The sequence below is a fragment of the Mesoplodon densirostris genome, chromosome 2 (assembly GCF_025265405.1).
Source record: "Mesoplodon densirostris isolate mMesDen1 chromosome 2, mMesDen1 primary haplotype, whole genome shotgun sequence".
Taxonomy (NCBI): domain Eukaryota; kingdom Metazoa; phylum Chordata; class Mammalia; order Artiodactyla; family Ziphiidae; genus Mesoplodon; species Mesoplodon densirostris.
Genome location: NC_082662.1, coordinates 172,427,320 through 172,450,662, shown reverse-complemented (window position 1 = coordinate 172,450,662; position 23,343 = coordinate 172,427,320). Strand labels below are relative to the sequence as shown.

The 23,343-nt window shown below is 36.8% G+C and overlaps 1 protein-coding gene across 4 annotated transcripts in view; it reads left to right on the top strand.

The window, feature by feature from the left end:
• The window catches only part of DISP1 (dispatched RND transporter family member 1), a 211,266-nt gene that overhangs the window by 173,010 nt on the left and 14,913 nt on the right, over positions 1–23,343 (top strand). For all 4 annotated transcript variants that reach the window (XM_060091391.1, XM_060091392.1, XM_060091394.1 and 1 more), the window contains exon 3: positions 17,552–17,581. In XM_060091391.1, coding sequence (XP_059947374.1) covers positions 17,552–17,581 — 30 coding nt within the window. The remainder of the gene's footprint in view (positions 1–17,551; positions 17,582–23,343) is intronic.

The following is a 23,343-nucleotide window of genomic DNA, read 5'->3' as shown; positions in this document are numbered from 1 at the left end:
ACATATTCCTGTCAGTTATAAAGAGAACATAACTTTTTATATTTAATGTGTAGACATTAATTATTGAAGGTAGGAATGGTCATAATCAGGGGTCTAGATATATCTTGAGAGGTAAATTCAACATGGGTTTAAATATGATTTTAGTATCACATAGTTTAGAAATTAAGTATTTTATTTATCTTTAGTTAAAGGAACTAACCTCAGATAGTCTGTTTAAAAGTCATGATTTAAAAGAAAAACAGTTCATCACTGTGAATTAAGTCTATAAAATTTAAACTTAGAGTACACTTAAATGGAACATTATACGTGTTCCACTGATGAAATCTTCATCAAGATTTCAAAATGGGAAGAGATGAAGAACATTTTGAAGAGGTATATCTCCTCTTTCACCCACAGATATAGGCTTTGCATGGAAATATAATCACCTATAAAGCATTTCTATGTTAATAATGTACTTGACTATATCTGGTCATGTAAGCAATTAAGAATATTGCAATTTAGATCATATTTAAATTATTTCTTATTCTGCTATCACATGAGTATCTCTTTTGTGTAATTTTATAACAAAATAACCTAAGAATTTTAATAGTAAATTTTATCATTATTACAAATATTCCAAAATATTCCAAAATAATGAATAATAGTCTCTGAGTATAAAGAATTTTTCTAAATTGTGAAGTAGAACTTGATCATGCATTGTACCTGTATTTGGTGAAGAAAATGGACTTTAATGGCATAAGGTCTCAAGTTTATAATAAGAGTATTAATGATTTTATTGAACCCTTACTATATACCGGACATTGTACTATATTTTACATGCACTCTCTGATTTAATCCTGAAAACAGCCCAAGGAATTCAGAGCTATTACTGTCATTTCCGTTTTATAGATGAAGAAACTATGGTTTGGAAAAATTAGTGTTTAAAAGATTAATTAAACGGCTAATAATAAGCAGTAGAGCCTGGAATTGAGTCCTGGTCTGTCTGATTGTGAAGCCTTTCCTCTTAGTCACATCTCTGAGCTGCTCAAACGTAAGAGAATGAATTTTTGTTGTTGTGGTTGTTAAATTTTTTTAGTTTTAGCAGTAGTTCAAGAAACAGTTACTGAGTGCTAGCTATGTAGTAAGCACTTGTGCAGATTCATTCTTGAAACCGCAGAGCTGAGATCCCACTGATCACAGATCACACAAATAATCATGAGAAGCTCAGATAACTTGCGCCAGGCTGCCCAAGTCCTTTTTAGATCACGGAAAGGGTATATTCACAGCGCTTCCTTGTGCAGATCCCAAGGAAGAATCCTGCCTGATTTCTCCCATCTGTTTGTACCATGTCCCTAGTGTACTTAAACGCTCGTCGGGGGACACACACAAGTAGGTTCTTGGACATGCTAGTAGTAAGAAATAGATTTTCCACATTTTAGATGTAACATTTCCTTTGTGTCTAAACTGAACTCTCTATCTAAATGTCACACTCCATGCTGTCATCTTCAGGGTTTTGGGTGCCTTTGCTCCGGCTCCAAGACTACCAAACAGTGCTCGCTGTAAGAAGATGGAAACTGTAGACCTTTCTTTTTTTTTTTTTTTTTTTTAAACTGTTAGGGCTCCTCTCCCCTCTTCCTTGATCACAGTCACAATGGTATCACAGATCTTTTTTTTTTTTTTAAGATGTTTGGGGTAGGATTTTATTAATTTATCTATTTATTTTTGCTGTGTTGGGTCTTCATTTCTGCGCGAGGGCTTTCTCTAGTTGTGGCAAGCGGGGGCCATTCTTCATCGCGGTGCGCGGGCCTCTCACCGCTGTGGCCTCTCCCGTTGCAGAGCACAGGCTCCAGACGCGCAGGCTCGGTGGCCATGGCTCACAGGCCCAGCCGCTCCGCGGCATGTGGGATCTTCCCAGACCAGGGCTCGAACCTGTGTCCCCTGCATTAGCAGGCAGACTCTCAACCACTGTGCCACCAAGGAAGCCCTGTAGACCTTTCTTATTATGACTTCATGCAGCCTGGCATAGTTCAGTCCTCACTGCTAACTCCTAAATGTACTTCCTCCAGCAGCTTTTTCCACGTACGCCTCTGTCTCTAGTTTACTCAAAGCACAGTTTACTCTCTCAACCCCTGAACCATGGGCAGCATCACCTACTACTGTATTATGAAAACAACTGAAACTTTGGTGGAGTGTAGCATAGAGGTTAAGAGGGTGAGCTCTGCAGTAGATTGCCTGGGTTTGAATCCTGCCTCTAACACTAACTGTGTGAGCTTGGGCAACTTGTTTAACCTCTCTGTGCTTCAGTTCCTTATCTATAAAATCTATACCTACCGCATAGGATTGTTTTAAGAATTAAAAAATTGTTTAATATATGTCAAGTGTTTAGGACAGTGTTTGGCACATAGTGAAGTTCTGTAAATGTTGACTATTATTATTTTTAATATATCAGTACACTTAATGCTTTTACTTTGTATGACCTCTTTCCTTTTTAATACCTTGCAGTCTGACTTTTACCATCACTCCATTCCTGGCGATACTGGGGTCAGTGACCTCTATGAGAAGCTCATCTCATTTCTTCTCCTCCTTAGTCCAAGAGCATGTAATACCCATTTACCATCCCTTCATAAGCTGTCTTCTTTTTTGCATTTCATGACTCTATGCTTTTCATCACCCTATGCCTTTCCTTCTTTTCCTATGTGCTGTGACCATTTTTGCCCTCTCTCACTGTTGATGGAGCCTCCTTTTCCACCCTTCACATGACTGTCATTTCCACAATACCTTGCTTATTGTTTATTTCTTAACCCTTCTCAACTGTTAAAAATTTCAGATCCCCATTTCCTGTCTGTAGTTCACATGGTGATGGAATCCCTGTAATTCACAATAGGCTGTAGGACATCTTTATTTAAATATCTTGCCAAACAAAGTATCAGAGGAAGAGCACTTTGTAATCCTTCAACTGAAGCACTTGGACCCTAAGTAAGCATAGCCACGTACTGTAACTAGATATTGTTGACCCAGGAAAGATCTTGAACTTTGGAAGAAACTAAAATTTAAGGAAGCAGAACAATATGGATTTTTAAAAAATAATCTCTTCAAAAATAACATAATGGGGCTTCCCTGGTGGCGCAGTGGTTGAGAGTCTGCCTGCCGATGCAGGGGACGCGGGTTCGAGCCCTGGTCCGGGAAGATCCCACATGCTGCGGAGCGGCTGGGCCCGTGAGCCACAACTACTGAGCCTGCGCGTCTGGAGCCTGTGCTCCGCAACGGGAGAGTCCACGATGGTGGGAGGCCCGCACACCGCAATGAAGTGTGGCCCCCGCTTGCCGCAACTGGAGAGGGCCCTCGCGCAGAGGCGAAGACCCAACACAGCAAAAATAAATAAATAATAATTAAAAAAAAAATAACATAATGACAGAGAACAATACCAGGACTAGTTTTACTGTAGATCAACAAAGTTCTGTTGCTCATCAAAGGCCTTTTATAGGTAATCTAAGATCTCTACCTTATAAGTCACTTGGACAGGTATTTCTAAAACTTCAAGAGAAAAGATCAATTAAGATTCACTAGGAGTTACCAATTTAAAATGTTACTGGGGGACTTCCTTTTTATCTATGTCCCTAAACTTAAGCTATCCTGAATTTTAGCTATCTAAGGTACTTAAACTTTTATCTTTGGCTGTCTTAAAAAGGGTGATCCTTTAGGCAAAACTAAATCTATGGTGATAGAAGCCTGAATATTGGTTACTTCTGATTATGTTTATTGATTAGAAGGGGCACGTCTGAGCCTTTGGGGTTTCTGGGAAATGTTCTATATCTTGATCTGAGTGGTGGTTACATGGATGTAAAACCCATCAAGCTGAACACTTAAACTTTGTGCCTCTTATTGAAGAGTTGGTGAAATAGGAATGGTTTAAAAGAATGACATAAGGGATTTAAGGATCTCTCCCCTTTAATTCTAAAATAACCTTTCACCTTCTTGGCCAGTCTGTATACACTTGGAAGGCAGGGATAATGTTCTCTTAATTTTTATATTCCTGATTGTGTGGTGGGAGGGAGATTGCAGGCAGGAGGAAGGCTTAAGGGCTGGCATACTCACCTCCTCCCAGGAGAGTTTCTTAGTAAACCAAGCTCCACTCTGAGCTACCACCTTGCTGTTTAAATTATGTGTATATTGTTTTCCTTGGTTTGAAGTTAGCAAACTTAAGCTACATTTTTAAAAATAAATTTATTTATTTTTGGCTGCATCGGGTCTTCATTGCTGCACACGGGCTTTCTCTAGTTGCAGCGAGCGGGGGCTACTCTTTGTTGCAGTGCGCAGACTTCTCATTGCGGTGGCTTCTCTTGTTGCGGAGCACAGGCTCCAGGCACGCGGGCTTCAGTAGTTGTGGCGCGCGGGCTCAGTAGTTGTGGCTCGCAGGCTCTAGAGCGCAGGCTCAGTAGCTGTGGCGCACGGGCTTAGTTGCTCCTCGGCATGTGGGATCTTCCCGGACCAGGGCTCGAACCCGTGTCCCCTGAATTGGCGGTCAGATTCTTTTTTTTTTTTTTAGCGGTACGCGGGCCTCTCACTGTTGTGGTCTCTCCCATTGCGGAGCACAGGCTCCAGACGCACAGGCTCAGCGGCCATGGCTCACGGGCCCAGCCACACCGCGGCATGTGAGATCCTCCCGGACCGGGGCACGAACCCGTGTCCCCTGCATCGGCAGGTGGACTCTCAACCACTGCGCCACCAGGGAAGCCCGGCAGTCAGATTCTTAACCACTGCACCACCAGAGAAGCCCTTAAGCTACATTTTTTGAGCTTTTATTTTTTTTAATTTTTATTTTATATTGGAGTAAACTTAATTAACAATGTTGTATTAGTTTCAGGTGTACAGCAAAGTGATTGAGTTATACATATATATGTATCTATTCTTTTTAAAATTCTTTTTCTATTTAAGTTATTACAGAATATTGAGCAGAGTTACTTGTGCCATACAGTAGGTCCTTGTTGGTTATCTATTTTGCATATATGAGCTGCATTTTTATTTCAGAATCTGAAAAGTAGAGTATTCTGTGACATAATCACATTCTCGCACATATCTTGCCTTATTTGCTTTCCCACTTGCATCTTCTGTTAGCCTCTCATCTTCCTATTTTGGTACTTGAGAGTAGAAATTGTATTTTTACTCTTTACTGCTCAAAAGTGCTTAGTGAACTAGAATTTCTAGGGCGGACAAGAGATGACAAAATGAATGATTTAATAATGCTGAGAAAATAAAGGGCTGTCCTTAGGCAGCCTTCCTTAGGGAAGGTAGTAACGCATCTTTCCCATCCTTCTGCCAAAGATTTTATGATAGAGGTAAGCCAAGATTATAAAAAGATTTAAGTTTTCCATATGGAAGAGCCAGATGTAGGGCCAGGAAGAAGGAAAAGAAAGGGTGTTTTTAACATTTATGACAAGACAGAGCCCTTGGATTCTACATATGTAAGCCTTTTCCTCCAAAATACTTCAACCTTTGACATAAGTCAGGTTCTGGGAAAACTTACTGCGCTCAGTTGACTTAAAATTGAATGTGAGTTTACTTTGTAAGAAATGTCTGTTCACAAGGAAAGCATATGGGAAACTTGCTGTAATACTGCCCTTGAGGTTCATGCAGTTAGTTGTCTTGTTATGAAGTTGTTCTGAATGAGCTGAAAAACTTTTGAAATTTCCTTTACAATCTTTGTTCTAGACTGTAATTTAGCATGTGCATGTCATTGGAGAGTTAAGTTTCTTGTATTTGGTCGGGGGCCCATTTAATAACCTCTTTTGATCTTTCACTAACTGATATTGTTTTCAAGTTACAAATGCAAGAATAATACTGTAAACCTGAAATTGTTTTCAAGTTACAAATGCAAGAACAATCCTGTAAACCTGTTAGTTCTTTAAAGGGAATTAGGATTTCCTAAATATATTCCATCCTGGGACTTGGCTATCTTGACTCCAGAGTAACTAAAACAGTGTGATTCTGTGAAAAGAATTGGATCAATGGATCCACTAGGACAGGTGAAACAGACCCTAGCATGTTTAAAACTCTAATAAAGTAAAACTCCTCAAAAACTCAGTGGGCTCCCGACTTCCACCTAACCCCCATTCTCAAACAGGGCCAGACTTACCTTATCTTCTGATCACAGGCAACCCTCTTTTAGGAAGTAGGGAGGCAGAAAGTGGATCTCCATATTTCCGTTACTCTCTCAGCCCAGTTTCCCCAAATCTGGCTAACAAAATAGGCACCGACTAACTGAGAGATTTCTGTTACCACTATTGTAGTCCTGGAAGGAGCAGTCAACCTCGAAATCCACATTTGTCCCCATTGATAATTAAACCCAAGTGAACAACTGTTACTAGATGGCGCCAAACTGTGTACTAGGACGGATTTGGATGGTTCCGCCGGACCATGGAAATTCAGTCTCTTAGCTGAAGAGGTGCATCACGATCAGCTCGTTGTTCTCACAATATCAAATGCCATATATTTTATAAAAAATGAATTTTTGGACTCTACTTTGCCCCTTAAAGTGAGGCCTCACAGAAAATAATAATCAAAGCATCACAAAGTCATAGATTATTACTGGCCTAGATTATTAGTAAGTGGAATTGGGAAAAACTGACATCTGGATCTAGGATATCTCTTTAACTATAAAAGTAGTCATCAAATTACAAAGGAAAATTCCAGCTATTGAAAATTTTAAAATGCATGTCAAAAAATCACGTTAAAAAACATATCACAAACTAGGAAAATTTTGATGTTTCAGAGCTTTAATACTCTTATAAGTAAAGAGGAAAGATAGATATATATATATAAGCAAAAGAGACATAAAGTAATATATTAATGTGATTACAATCATGAATATATATTAAATAAATTTGGGAAATATAATGGAAGATTATACAGCTACTAAAAATCATGTTTTCAGAAGCTTTTAATTACATGGGAAAAACTCATAATCAGAAGTGGTAACACTTTATGCATCCAGTATCGTCCTAATTGTGTGCATAGTTACAGCGTATATTTAGGTACAAAGGAAAAAATACTGAAAGAAGTAGATCAAAAAAAAAAAGAATTACAAAGGTTAGATGGGTATAGTAAGAGTATGGCTGATTTTTTTCTTCATAATTTTCTGCATTTTTCAGGCTTTAAGAAAACTGTATGTTAGTTTTATAATCAGAAAACCAAACTAACATCAAAACAGAAAATACATCTCCTCAGAATAACCCTTTTAACTTGAGCACTCCTTCATGTTTTCTCTTCTGGTAAAACTCACTAGGTTGGTGAGCTAGATGATTCCTCACCATTTCTTATCCCACCAGCGTCTTTGATAACTTGGCATGATTTCCTACAGCGTTTTTTCCTCCTTTGATACATACTACCAAAAATGTGTTACTACATCACAGTTCATCCACCTTCATATTTACCTAACATTAGCCTGGGGAACTCCGCCCCATCCTCCTACTTAGCCCTTTTTTTCATAAACCACTTATCTAGCTATTTAGAAAGCCAATCTCTCTAGCTATTCGTATAAGGAGCCAGCATTCTCTTTCAAAGCATTTTAAAACCCTAGTTCTTACCTACCTTATGGGGCGGGGGGGAAGGGTTTATTGATTATTCATATGAAGTATTTCAACATGGAATTTTGATGAGGGGGACCTGGCTTCCCAGCTTTTGCCATGGTAGAGTGTTGAAATACTTATGTGATGACTTGAACTCTCTGAAATTCCACACGAGAATACAGTAGAATTTCACAGCAGGAAAGGACCTTAGAAATAATTTAATTCAACTCTCTTTATATTGCAGATGAGGAAGTTGAAGCCAGAGAGGTTAAAACCCAAGATTAATCCCCAGTTAATAGCAGGTCTTCTTACTTCTCACTGTGGTCTTTTTAATACATTATTCTTAGAATAAGTTCCTCAGCTTGGTTTCATGGTGTTTGGTATGATAGGTTTTGGGGTTGCAGACAGAATCTATGCCATTATGAATTGAATGCAGTGAACTTAAAGTTTTAGCCTAGTTGCCCTAGCACCAGAATGTAACGAGGACCTCACCACAGCTTGAGAACACATGGTCCCACCATGTTGGGGTTTTCCTCATTCTTCTTCAGAAAATCCTTGTTTATTCTCAGTCTAATTCTTTTAAGCATAGTTGATTTTTTTTTTTTAACTTCAGACTTTGAGAAAGAAACCCTTTTCTGTCAGTATTATTTTTATAAAAACTGTATTAGAGTTTTGCTTTGATCTTTTTTATTAAAGCTCTGACCATTGAGTTATATAAATTTAACTTTTTAGTTAAAGGATAAATATGAGAAAATTGCGTTAAGGAAGAAGAATCAATTTCACTATATGTTGTTGTTCTTAAAAGCATAACTAAAGAATTTCTATAGAAGTTGAGGGAATAATCTATCCTCATGGCCAGTAAAATGAAGATATCACAACAGCTGCAAGATATTGGTTACACTGTTGGAATTCATTTTGATACAGTGGATTTTTATTATTTTTTTAACTTCCCCACCCCCCCAAAGTTTTTTGGTAGCAGGTGTGACTTTTAACCTTCCAAACTCAAACTTGTATGATACTGAATAACTTGGTGGGGGCCAAAATATGTGGGAAATGAATTTTAAAAAGATTAATAACCTTGTAACATGGAGCTCAAATAATAGTTCTTACAATGAACAAAATGCAGACATGTTATACTAAAAATTGAAGACCAGCAACGTTGGAGAAAATAATTGGCAGTTTTGTGAATTATGATTATGTTTATAATTTTGATCTCTAGTCTAATTGATGAAGGCCTTGTCCTATTAATAAAATAGATAACTTATTTTCAGGAATGCAAATAGACCTTCACTGAGGTGGGTTTTTTTTAAAATTAATTAATTAATTTATTTATTTTTGGCTGCGTTGGGTCTTTGTTGCTGCACGCGGGCTTTCTCTAGTTGTGGCGAGCAGGGGCTACTCTTTGTTGCGGTGCTCAGGCTTCTCACTGCGGTGGCTTCTCTTGTTGTGGAGCACGGGCTCTAGGCGCGCAGGCTTCAGTAGTTGTGCCACGTGAGCTCAGTAGTTGTGGCGTGCAGGCTGTAGAGCGCAGGCTCAGTAGTTGTGGTGCACGGGCTTAGTTGCCCCGCAGCATGTGGTATCTTCCCGGACCAGGGCTTGAACCCGTGACCCCTGCATTGTCAGGTGGATTCTCAACCACTGCGCCACCAGGGAAGCCCTTTTACCGACGTTTTAGTTAACATACGAACTCTTAGTTGTATAATTTGTATACTTTGTAATGAAAATACAAAACATTTTTACTTTTTTACAGATAAGATTCATAAAATTTTGAAAGTGGAGAAATGTTTGTTATCTTTCTTATCTTAATGAAAGAGATAAAATACATTTGTTGAATCAGGCTTAATGTAAACCCCCAAGATATACTTGTAAAACTATGCCTTCAACTTCCAGATTAACCTCTGGACAACCCCTTTGCATCAAAGTATCACTAGCTTCATTTCAGTAAACATGGCAGCTATTTTTAATTCATTATATAGAGATAAGTTAAATGTAGTTTTAGGCATTTGTAATTGTACTTAAAGTACATCATTATATATAAATATTAAACAACCGAGAGTATGGAAGTGTGTTATACATAGAATATATAAACCTTGGTTTATCCAAAATTTCACCAGAATTTTTCTTGTAATATATATATTTATTTTAATATTATTGATTATATAATTATATAGTACATTAATTGTATTAATATATTTTATAACAATATTATGTAATAAATATATAATTACATAATTAATAACATATTGATTATACAGTTAATAATACTATATATTATTGTATAATACTATATTTATGACAATAGATACTCATATTTTGATTCACATATGTATGTATAAGGTTCTCAGAGGTCCTCTGAATCATTAAAGGAAGTTTAACGTCTTTGCCATTTCTTTTCCTCTCAGGACTGTACACCTAGAACTCTACACTAGCTCACAACCTGATCTTCTTATCTTTAGTGTTTCCTGCACCTTGCCACCAGATCATTCATCCTAAAATAGTGTTTTCATCGTATCCATTCTTGCTCAAGAAACTTTAGCAGCTTCCTATTTCTATTGCTTGCTTCCCGCCTACTCCAATAAGCTGCCCTCCGCACTATTCCCTCCTAAGTCCTACTGACATTGCTCACGCTGCTACGGGAAGGTGTCTGGCATAGGTCTTGGCACAGTGTTTGTTTCCGTTCCCTCTGCTTCCTGTTTATCTGTCTGAAATCTATCTGTCCTTCAAGACCTAGTTCAAATTCTACTTACGTCAAGTTCAGGGGCTACTCTTTGGAGTACTCTGTTCCAATATTATCTCCCTGTTCCCCATTCACTTAATATTTTGTACTATACCTTTAAGTTCCAATTATTTTCTTGTGTTATTCTCTAATTATTTCTTGTCTGGAAGTCACATTTTCCTGGCAAATTGTCCAAAGCAGTGGTTCAAGCTCTGACTGTGTAAGCTCTATTCCAAAACCTACTGAACCAGATCCCTGGGAAGGACCCTAGAAATCCCTCTCTTTATTTAAGCTAACCAGGTGATTCCAATGAAGATCAAATTACTTGGTGTCATTTGAACTGTGCAGTAAATATTTGAATTGAACAAAATTAACTCTAGATTTTGTATTAAACGTATTTTGTTTTAAGTTCTTTGAAAATTTATGATCTGTGTGTAGTGTTACCTATTTTCTTCTAGTATATAGTTAGCTGGGATGCTTCCATTCTCCCCAAATTCTGCATCAGTGAGAGAAATTTTCAAAGAAAATCTTTCAATCACATGAACCTAAATGAATGCATATATAATTTCCCTTATAAAGTTATTTTTCACTCCTTTTTAACTTTACAACTAATTCTTGAATACATTCTCATGAAGAATTCAAAAATACAAAGTAAAACTCACTTTGGATTCCTTCTCTCATGGTAAACAAGACTATGGATTTGCCATGTTCCCTTCTGAATTTTTAGCATACATTTACATATTTTGTATATTATCTTTCCCATAAATGCTGGATGAATTATTTTGAAATTTCTCACTTTGTCTTGGTGCTCTTTCCATATCAGTATGTGTATGTGTACGTTTATGTATTCATTCTGTACAGTGTTCCATAGTATGGATGTACCACCATTTATTTAAGCATCCATTAAAGATGGACCTTTAGGTTGCTCTCACTTTTTTCCTTACTGTAAACCACACCTCAGTGAACATCCTTGCATGTGCACTTTCGTGAACACATACCGTTTGCTCTTAAATAAGATCTTCCTGTTCTGCCCTCCTTTTCATTTTTGGTTCACAAGCAGTTTCTCATAATCTGCATCAGGGTACTCTCTTCCAGGTTGTGGCCAAAAAGTACAGGATCAAGTCAGAAAATTTGCATTCCAGACCTGGCTCTTCATTGACTTGCTCTGTGATCTTGGACCTTTTTCTTCTTTGTTAATGTGAAAACAAAGATTAGAGGGATGATTTTTAGGGTTTCTTACAGTTCTAACGATTTCTTGTTCTAATTAGGCTTGCGGGTGTGATACCATTTATTTTTATTATATTCAGCTAGTAGCAAGCGCCATTTGAATCTTGTAAAGTCAATCATAAAGGTTCACAGTGCTTATGAATAGAAGGGCATTACACTTTATTCCTCATTAGTCTTCTGCATTACTGCTTAACTGATGCTCGAATGCCATTTCCAGATGAACTACTCGTAATGATGGTGGTGGTGGTAGCAGAGGATGATGGGGAGGGGAAGGAGGGGGAATTAGACCTTTTTTTCTTTGGATAATGCTCAACAGTTTACAGAAAACTGTTACTCATACAGCTCACTTTCAGGTATTATCCATTTCTCACAAATCCTGCGAAATTAAAGGACTTGTTCAGATCATTCAACTAATGAGTTTCAGGGTCCAGACTTGAGCTCACATCTTTTTTCTTTCATTCATATATATCTATATCTATATCTATATCTATATCTATATCTATATATATTCTTTTTCAGATTCTTTTCCATAATAGGTTATTACAAGACATTAAATATAGTTCCCTGTGCTGTACAGTAGGTCCTTGTTGTTTATTTTAACTCACATCTTTTGATTACTTAGTTCACTACTTTCTTAAAGACAATTTCCTCATGCTCAAATATTTATTTAATTTATGCTGAATTTCTTTTTTAACATTTATAAAGAGATTGGTATTTATTACATGCTCTTTAAATATGAGTCCTCCACTCCCAACCTTATCCTTGGTCTCCTAGTTTATTTTATATTTTGTGTAGTAGTGGGACTCTGGTCGGTTACAACAGTTTGAGACAGCAAGATGACCAGTACTTTTGAGTCAACAACTCTTGAGCATTCAGGACATGCATTACGCAAGTAGTTGTGGTTATTGTTATCCTTCAAATCACTTGACACAGACCATAAACATTTAGCTCTGGTGCATGAAGATAAATTAGAGGCCGAGCTTAGCTTGTCTACAGGGTATCTGTTTCATCTTCACGATAGACCCCAAGTGTGCCAGTGATGATTCATGGAAATACTTAGTGATGAAGATTGGTTTTGTTTTTGTTGGAAATCTTTTAAAGGATGCTCATCAAAGTGTGGATTATTTATTTTCAGATGCTTTCTTCCTAACATACCAGCAATGAGCTAAAGATATTACTTGCAGAATATCCTTTTGCAAAAAGGCAATGTGGCACAATCCAATGGGACTAAAGTATGGGACTATTGAGACTAAAATGTGCTACTTTAAGCACTTTCTTATTTAAATTTGGTTACTACCACGAAGTAGAAAATATATGTCCTTCATAGCATTTTAGTTGTTCAGAAATATACAAAGCTCTTTTTTTCCGTAGCTTTGATTTTCCTGAATGCTAGGAAGAGCTATTTGGAATTTGTGAAACTTGATACTGCCCCTTTCTAAGTCGTGATATTAATTCTGCAACTATGTCAACAATTGAGTTCTCTAGACGGGTAGCATGTTTTCATGTTTTAGTGGTCCCATTTCCCTCACCCTACAATCTCCCACTGTCTTCCCAAAAATTATCAAAAGAGAGAGAAAAGGTGAGGGAAACCAAAAAACAGGCCATTTGTAGCTTTTCTACATTTTTTTCTGTTTCTTGTTAACTTTTTCCCTCACATACAAATTACCTTTTAAAAAAATCTTCCTTGCCTCTGTGCATCCCCCAGCCCCCACTGTCATGATTACCCCACTCTGCACCCCGCACCTTCCCTCCTTCTGAGAACTTTACAGTGTCGTTAGTTGGTCCCTTGACCGATATATGTGCACATACCACAGTTCACTGGTCACCGGAGCTGGAGCCAAGGTTCTCAACTGCTGTTACAGTTCTCAAGTGTGAAGTGCCAGGGGCAATTAATTACTTATTATGAGTACTGAGTTATAAGTGCCTTATTTAATTTTTTGAAAGCAGAGTTGAGCTTAGCCCTACAATCATGTCAGTGTCATCCACTCGCATACAGAAATGCTCTCTTGAGTGGGAGAGAGACACTCCAGCTAGTCATCTGGGGATTGTGCACAACCCAAGCTTATTTATGCTACAGCCTGTGGGAGTGTGTCATGGGGCATGCAAATGTCATCTGTCTTGGGGCCTTTTCTCAGCAGAAAAAAAGGCTACAAACCTAACCAAAGAACAAGCAGATGTTCCCAACTAAGATTATTATTTTTTATTTGTTTATTTTTTTTGGCATGAGTTTTGACTAGACAGTATTAAAAGGTGAATGAATCTTCGAAAAACATGGTTTCTCTCTTGTTTGTTTTTACCAGTTGTTATTGAGCAGCACAAGACTGAGGTTAGGGGGAAAAATCATTCTGCAGATTTTATTAGATAGCTATTAAAAGTAGCAAATCGGAAAGAGGGTACAGATGGAGGAAGACTATTTTTGATCATGAAAGTATGTGGTGGATTCCCTTGCTTGCCTCCTTAAACAGGTATGTTCTGGTAAGAGATTGTAGGGCAGAATTCAAGATGGCAACACCATAAACCATAAATCAAACAGGTTTCATGTTTTACCTGCAGTTGTGGTTTTGGTGTTTCAAACATCTGTTTGTCATGTCCATTAGTATAAAAACTTCAAAGGGAACTTATGTTTTCCCAGGAGGTATCTTTGTGGTAACCTTAGTTTTTCTTTTTCAACTGATGTCAACAATCTCTACTTATTGTCTCAAATTGAACATAAAATGAGGTCTTTACTCAAGCAGAAAGAATGTGATGAATATGTACTTGTTTCTGTCTCTTGGGAGCAAACTAGTCATAGATCCATGAATTTCTCAGTTAAAAAAAAGTTAATGGGGGTGAGTAGGAGGAAAAAGAATATTTACATTTGTTACAACCCAAAATATATATAATAAAATATTTTTTTGCAACTGCTTGGTATGATTTAGCCCAGAGCTATGGCTCTGGGGATCACCTTGGGTCTAAAGACAGCAAAATCTGTTAACTTCTTGTGGAAATTCAAGAGGTAGTTTTGAGGATGTGTAACTTGAAAACTGGGAGTGAAAAATTAAGGCTTCATGTACAAGTTAAGTGATTGGCTTCTTTGGTCAGTGTCTTACTCTCCCTCTCTGTAAAAAATAAATTTTCTCGCAAAGCTCATTAATAGCTTCATCGTTGGTGTTCAGATAGCATGTTCTTTAAAAAGCAGTGTGTGGTTGTGGTGATGGACACACAACTCTGTGGAAGTACTAAAACCCATTAACTTGTACAGTTTAAATGGATTAATTATATGGTATGTGAATTATATCTCAATAAAACGTATATTTAAAGAATCAATATATAATTATATTTGAGAAGATAGTGGGGTTTTTCCCTTGGTAAATTTACCCCGCAAAATGAGTGTTCTTCATGAGTTCTTCAGTAGCAGACATTTTAATTGAAATCCCCATTTGTGTAGAGCAAGTTTTCAAGTGCTTCACCAGCTCCTGGGGTTGTAGGTGTGGTCTTTCCCTCTGCACTCAGATGGCCTGGCTCGACCACATCCACAAAATTGATATTGAATTAGGCATGAGAGAAACAACTGTAAAAGATTTTGGGGGAAGTCACCAAAACTTAGATTATATATTGTAATTAGTGAACTCAGGCTATTCACAAGTATCTGAAGTCTTCCAAAACTGGAAATCATAGACAATGCAGTATGATAAGTAAGAAAAGATTGGCAGCTGAGTATACATTTAAATTTAAGTTACAATTAGATATTTAAGGAATGTATATGGCACTTTTTTTTAGAATTTTTTACTTTAACCTTCCTGATTAGCCATAAATTAATGATTCCTGCAGCACTGAGGAATAAGAGGGCCTCTATTATAGGATTCAGAGGCACAAATGAAAACTTAGACAATGTAGTAAAGTGGTAAAGGAGTTTAGGATTGGCAGATAGGAATGGGCTGAAGTTACAAAGTGCGTGTGTGTGTGTGTGTTTAACAGAAAGAGAGATAAACAAATAGAAAATAAAACTAAATTTTCCTTTGTTGATATTTATGTCCTCCTTTTCTTGCTATCCATTGACTGCTGACTTCAAAGCTGTTGAACCTAAGAAAAGTAATAAAAGATGCTCATTCATGAATCCAGCAAACTCTGATCTGACATCCACAAAGGACCATACATTCTACTAGGTTATGGAGATGTGAACACAAATAAGATGTGGTCACTGGGTATGATTTACTGTCAGTTTTTAGCTTTTAAAAGTGAATTCTCTTTTCTGTACATATATAAGAAGAATGCACTTCGGGGGGATTTCTTTAGTAATGCTGCGAATATTCAGTCTCATACTTGCTCGTAAAGCAACAAGTTCTCTTATGCTCTTCTTACTGGAAACTCTGACTTTAAATTCCACATCTCCCAAAAGAAATAATACTTCCTTTCCTGTATGACAGATGAATACTTTATGATTATCCCTATGTCGTTTTCCCCCCTGGTATTACAGACCGACACACACAGGACTAAGAACAGCAAATTAGGAATCAAGACACATGAGTTCTCTCTACAGCTCTGCTCCTGTGACTCTGAATGACCAAAGGCAAACTGAGGCCCATCTCTACAAATAGGACCGGGATGAAATTGGACTGTGTCTCTTCTCTAACTTTGTTCCCAGTGCTTACAACCTCTGGAGTTGTTCCATCTCCTTGAGTTTAGTATTTTTAAGGGGCTTAGACTCATTAACGAGGACATGTACATAAAGCATGAAATTTAGAACATATGCATCTTTCATGTAAACAGATTAATGCAAAGTGCGTTCTAGAATGTAAGTTCCATGAAGTTTGGGACCCTGTTGGTCTCATTCATGGCTATAACAGGAGTTAAAAAAATATTTTTTTAAGAATGAATACATGTATATTAGTGAGACATGTAATGGAGAGGGAAAATATGAAAGGAAACTTGAGATCTCAAAGAAATTCTAAAATAGGGCTCTAACTACTGGAAGAGTAATAGCTTGAAGTAGAAAGACTAGAAGATAGATTTTTTCATTTTGTTTTATTTCCTCAAAGTATGGGACAGCCTGGTGGAAGATTTCAGGTTAGGAGAGAGTACACAGGTAGGAAATTTATTCATTTATTCAGCAAATATTTAAGTATACTCTCAGTATTAGTGTAATGGTGATCAAACTTTTTGATCTCACGACCCCTTTACACTTTCAAAAATTATTAAGGATCCAAAGGTATTTTGTTTATTTGGGTTGTATCTGATATGTGCCTTATTGGAATTGAAACAAATTTAAAAATTTTAATTTAACTTATATGAAATAATGACAGTAAGCCCTTTACATGTTAACATAAATAATATTTTTCATGAAAAACAATATCATTTCCAAAACAAAAAAAAAGTTTAGTGAGATGATTAGTGTCATTTCACATTTTTGCAATTCTCTTTGATGTGTGGCTTCAGAGAAGACAGCAGGATTCTCATACCTGCTTCTGCAATATACTGCAGTCTGCTGTTCGGTTGAAATATACAAAATTATGGAGAAAACCCAGCTTTAAACAGGTATGGGGGTTGGAAAAGGGAGACCCTCACAAACTCTGTGAAGGATCTCAGGAACTCCCAGGGATCTTCATCCCACACTGTGAGAACCACTGTATTCCAGAATGGTGAAACATGAGTAGTGACTTGTAGCTGAAGAAGGAATACAGTATTTCTAGTTAAAGAAGGTATTGATGTCCTATTTAAAAAAAAAAAAAGATGTTGGGGGATCCTTGATAAGTAAGAAGCAGTCTGGATTGGAGACTTGTATGTGGCTTCTTGTTGTGAGAGAGATGAGGGAGTCTGTAGCTGTAGGTTTGGGGAATGTTACATGGTATGACTATGATTCCCTTAAGAGGGTGTGATAAGAGTCTGGGAAGATGCCACCTACTGGTGTACAAGATGGTCAACATTCATTGTTAAATCCAAAATCTCTCAAATAGAATCCTTTTTAAGCCTTCCAGGATTTTTTTGTAAAGAGAAATAACAAGTAAAATGTTAAATACATATATAAAGCATGTGTTTATATTACAATGCCTTGTTTCTGATTGTTTTTCCTTTGCTTTTTTTCCAGCCCATCCAGACCTTTCAAGTTACCAAAAAGGTAAAGTAGTCTGGATTATCTTATTAAATAAGTATATGCTTTTCCCCTTTTAGTATTTTCTTTACATTTTGCTGCTGTTTTCGCCTTCCTCGTTCATATTTTTGTGAAGGAAAACTAAATTTCTTCTGAGTTGGCTGCTTGAGGAATCCTATACCTCCAAAAGTGGTTTTAATCCCAAGGTAGACATTTAGCCTTTAAATGCTATTTGGGTTTAATCATTTATATTTGCATAATTATTTTGAATTCTTTCCTGTAATGGATTGGCTTCTCAGTGTCCTACTTATTAAGAGAAAGACTGTTCAGCCAACTACCATGACTTAAATTCATGGCAATTTATTTCAGCTGGGTTGTCTGTGTTTCTAAAAATTTTGCTATCATGTTGAGATAGAGGTATTCTTTTATGTGGAAAATGTTAATTTTAGTTTTATAGTAGAAAAGCAAAATTTTAAATGGATAAGAGGTTCTGAAAAATGCATTGTCTCATCAGCTGTCCTTGTACATTGTGTACATTGTGGTTCCAGATATAATATTATTTAAGAAATTCTTAGTGATCTTTGAAATTCATTTGCTAAAGAAGCTCAGATGCTAATAACTCTGAAGCCTATCTCAGGAGAGTCATCCTTTCTTTGGAGTAAAATTACTACATAAATTTTAATTAGTAAACTCCTTTCACATTTAAAAAATATTTTAAAAATTGTAATAAAATAGACATAGCATAAAATTTACCATTTTAACCATTTTAAAGTATACAATTCTGTGGCATTAAGTACATTCACATTATTATACAGCCATCACACCGTTCACCTCCGGAACTTTTTTCAACTTTTCAAATTGAACCTCTATACCCATTAAATAGTACCTCCTCATTTCTTTCTCCCCCCAGCTTCTGGCAACCACTATTCTACCCTGTCTCTATGAATTTCATTACTCTAATACCTCATATGAGTGCAAGAGTACAGTATTTGTCCTTTTGTGACTGGCTGGTTTCACTTAGCATAATGTCCTCAAGCTTCATCCATGTTGTAGCATGTGTCAGAATTTCCTTCCTATGTAAGACTGAATGATATTCCATTGTATCCATATACTACATTTTATTTACCCAATTTTGCAAAAAAAATATGGAAAAAAGATGAAGGAAAGAGGTTTTACAAGTAACTATGGCATATGAAGAAAATGAATTTCCATTTTTCTAGAAATAATAGGGTCTTGTTAAGTGACCAGAAGTTTTATATTTTGAAAGGTTCGTATATATTTGTCTCTGCTAATAGATTGGTATTTTTAAAAACCTGAATTTATTCTTTTCAGTATATATACATATAAATACAACTTCTTCCTAAAATTAGCCTTTTCTGATTCCCCTTTCCTACCCCAGCTGGAAGTACTGGCTTCCTTCATTGAATTCACAAAACATTTTATCTGTATCCTTCTGTTGACCTGGTTTTGTAGGTATTAGTGCACCTGTCTGATTTTCTGAATTAGGCTCTAAGTTCCTTGAGGATAATATCCATGTCTGCTATTATTTTATTCCCAGAATGCCTGCCTTCTTACTATGTAATGTTAATTGTTGAATGAGTTTATTACTTCACAAGAAAGAAAGAGTTCTGTACTGTTTTCCTCTGTGAAATTCCATGAGCTTCAATCATTCCTCCCACTAAATTGATAGTTGATGCCACTAGAAATGTTATGATTAATAACACTTAGAAATGGGTACCCTTAAAGGCCAAGAGGAATAAGGGAGAGATATTAAAGGAAACAGAAAGAAAGAAACCGAGGAAGAAGAGATTTTTTTAGGAAGCAAGCAGTAGCTAAAGTGTTAAATATTGCTCAGGTCAAAGAAGATGAAAACCAAGAGAGTTAGTTGACTTTGGCAGTTTCAGAAGAGTCATGAGAGCAAAAGCCAAGCTATCAGGGGTTAAGGATTGGGTGGTTGGTCAGGAAAAGGAGGCCTCAAGTCCAAGGTACTCGTACTCTCTAAAGCCTGGCTCTCTGCTCAGAAAGGAAGGGGTGAAAGAGAAGAGTGTTTCCAGAAAGGCAGCAAAGGGCAAAAGAAAAAAGTCTTTGTAAGCTGAGAGGAAAATTTACTGTGGAGGGCCTTATTGTAATACAAATGGCCCATTTAAAACAGGCCCCCATATAATGTCACTACAGCATAAGTTAGCCCTGTAAGACACTTCATTTGTTTTAACAGTTATTTCTGATCTTTTCCCAGAATAAACCCAATAATAAGGTGGCTGAGAATCTATGAGGACATTTGAGGGACTTCCCATTGGATCCTCATGAAAATCCATCATGGCAGGAACAGCCTGGACCAGGGTGCCAGGCAGCCTGCCCACTTACTCAGATCCACAGTTTACCCACAAACGCAATCCATTCATTCTGTTCTTCTGAGTCCTTCATACCTGTACTATTTGAGACTTAACCTACTGAGAAGTGCCATGGATACACTTTTATATAGAGCAGTGCCATGGATAGCAACTGCGGGCCTAACCTAAGCAGCTGATACAGCAGTAGGGCCTTGAGGAAAACTGTTACCTGGTCAGTCACTGGAAAATGACTGCCTGCTGTCACCCAGGAGTTACAGAAGTGGATTGCGTTTACAGTTATGTTGTGTGGTCTAAAGATTTACAAAATTAACATCAGGCAGATGAAAGACAAGTATGGTACGCAGAGGAACATACTATAGTAAAAAGAGTGGTCCTTTGGAAAATTCTTCCAATGCACCGAAAATAATGTGCAGGTTCTTTATTCAAATTTAAACTTAGTTAGAATATGTACCTGGAATCCAGACTCACCATGAAGGGAATTAGCCAAAAAATATAGCAATAAATTTATAGGTCATTTTTAATTTCCTTTACTTCTCCAGTTTTCCTGCTTTATTAGATTTTTTCCTTAGTATTACAACCATTGTCTGGGTTTCATATTATACATGAAACTTTTGTTTCCCACGTGGTGCCCATAGTTACACAACATCTTAGAATAGACAGCAGGAAGAAGAAATAGCCTCAGCAGTTTTGTGCTATTTAGGAGAAACCCTTGTCTGAATGACATTTACTCAAAATAGCTGGGGCTTTCCCCCATGGTGCTTTATGTCCTCAGGATGGTGATTCCATTTCTTAAGTGCGAACAGTTGTCTCTAGGAAAGGTTAGCATGTGAAACATCTGCTTTGTGAGGAAGTGGACTTGTAATATAGTAAGGTTAAACGTGTTTGGAAGAAATGTGCTGAAATCACTAATGCCGTAAAGTTTCCATATGTAGTCAATGCATGGATATGGTATAGAGCAGTGCTGTAAAATCAAAACCAAATGTTTTCAAAGGCAAGAAAAAGCAATTATTGAATGAGGTTTTTAAGGTTGCTATGCATGTGTGCAGATTTTTCAAGAACACAAACAAAAAGTCATTATATGGGTAAATTAAACCACGGTATGAAAACTAAGCAATTTGGGGCCCACTGCCCTCTATTGATAACATGTTTGTAGGTAAAAATGCATAACTTCTGGTTCATTTGAAAGAAAATTGATCCATTTAACATAAAGTATAATGAGTAATTGTGTAAGCCTGGGGCCATTTTCATTTCATAGGGCTGATATTTTAAAGGTCTAAAATGTAAAGGACTCTTTAAGTCTGAAGCAATGAACAGAAAGTCTCAAATGGGCTATTGACAAAGGACTTTATTGCTTCAAACCGGTTACTTTCATCTTAGTTTGCATTTGGTAGAAGAGGAAATAAAGTATAGAGAATATAAGCTTTGGGTGTGTTCTAGAAATACGAACGCTTCTGACCACTTGGTGTTTACATTTGAACAACTACAATCAGTGTATTGTGATTTATTTGTTTTCATTACATTCAGAATTGTTCTTAAAAAGTTATTCCATCTTATCTAGCATAATTTTTCCTTAATGAGTTTTTAAACGCAGAATTTACAGTCTAGTGAATAATGTTCAAACTTGAAGTCCTTTGGGTCTAGGTGATTTTGCATAGAGAAATTAACTATTAATGTGGCTTAGGAATTTAATTTTCAAATGACAGTTTGGGGAAGCATCTGTTTGTGGCAAGTTGACTTATTCCTGATGTCTTCTGTTTCTCTTGTGTTTGAAGCAAGAGGTGATATCATAGTGGTTAAGAGGCCAGACCCTAGAACCAGACTACCTAGGTTCCTAGCTTTGTGACCTTTTTTTTTTTTGAGATATTATTGACATGTAATATTATATTAGTTTCAGGTGTATAACATAATAATTTGATATTCGTATGTACTGCAAAATAATCACCACAATAAGTTTTGTTAACATTCATCACCACACATAGTTACAAAATTTTTTTCTTTCTTGTAATGAGAACTTTCAAGATCTACTCTCTAAGCAACTTTCAAGTATGTAATACAGTATTATTAACTGTAGTCACCATGCTGTACATTATACCCCCAGGACGTGCTTGTTTTATGAGCTGGGCCAGTTTGTGACTTTGAACAAGTTATTTAACCTGCCTGTGCCTCAGTTTCATCTCATAAAGTTGTTGTGAGAATTATATGAGATGATCATCTATGTAAAGCATGAGATCAACTAGAACTCCTAGTGGGTGCAGGCTATTATTCTTTATTTTCCTAAGGTTGCTTTTAAAAGAACAATAATAAAAAATGCCTGTGCGAGTCCTCCCTTAAAACATAATTATGTTATATTTTAACTTCCTTATTAAAATTTATTTGAATATCTCCGCAAAGCCAGATCTATGAATTTGAGAGATCAGAATATAAAAATCAGCCATCTATTCTTAGAGACATATAATAGTTTTTTTCAGAATAATGGTTAGAGCCACTAGCTTTCTTTAAACTGCTAGCATGATTTTGAAGAAAAACTCAAAGTATATGAGCAAGAAGCCTATTTCAAATGAGCCAGAAATAACCATCAGAGCAGCCCAGTGAGCTAAATAACACTGTTGAGAATCTGAGAATAATTGTCCACAAGTTAAATGTTTCATTTTTTCTCTAATAAAAATTCAAGAAATCTGAAGTTGGCAGAATACATTTTGAATTTTAGAAAAGTTCAGTCTAGTCAACTTCTATGGAGCACTCAGTTCTTACTGAGGTCTGGAAGCGTCAGGTTAGGAAGGCATGGTCCAGGATCTTATGGAAGGGCCCAGAAACAGATATTTCAGTGGAAGGTGGTGAATGAGGGTGTGGGAAGGGTGTTGGAAGAAATGGCTTAATAGTGGGATGTGGTAACAGAGAGGAGTTTCTGAGGCGTAGTAAGAAACTAAAGCCAGGCTGTGGTGATAGAGAATGAAGGGAGGATAGGTACATACATGGGTGTTTGTTCATCTGATCAATAGATAGTTACCAAGCACCTTTTAAAAGGCACTGTTCTAAGCACTGATACTACACTAAATCAACCAGTCAATCAATCAATCGTCTCTGCCCTCCTGGAGCTCACAATCTAGTGGGTAAGTTCATTATAGTTTTAGCTAAATGGAAGGTTAATAGGTTTATGGGGAGGTTTCAGTTTGGTTTGGTTATTCTTATGACTTACACGACCTGAACCTGTTTATGGGCTGAGCTCTTTTTCAAGAACTGATGGAGTAAAAGTAGGGAGAAAGGAATAACTGGAGAAACAAAAGTTCTGAAAGAGACTGCAAGGAGGATGGAGCCTCTGTTCAAATATATTTCTTTCCACTTAGAAAGTGTAGATTTAAGAGCTTCTTTTTCCCAGGCACAGATGTAGCAGTGAAATGTTATTTGTCAGGAATGGACATTATTCTTACTCTCCATAGC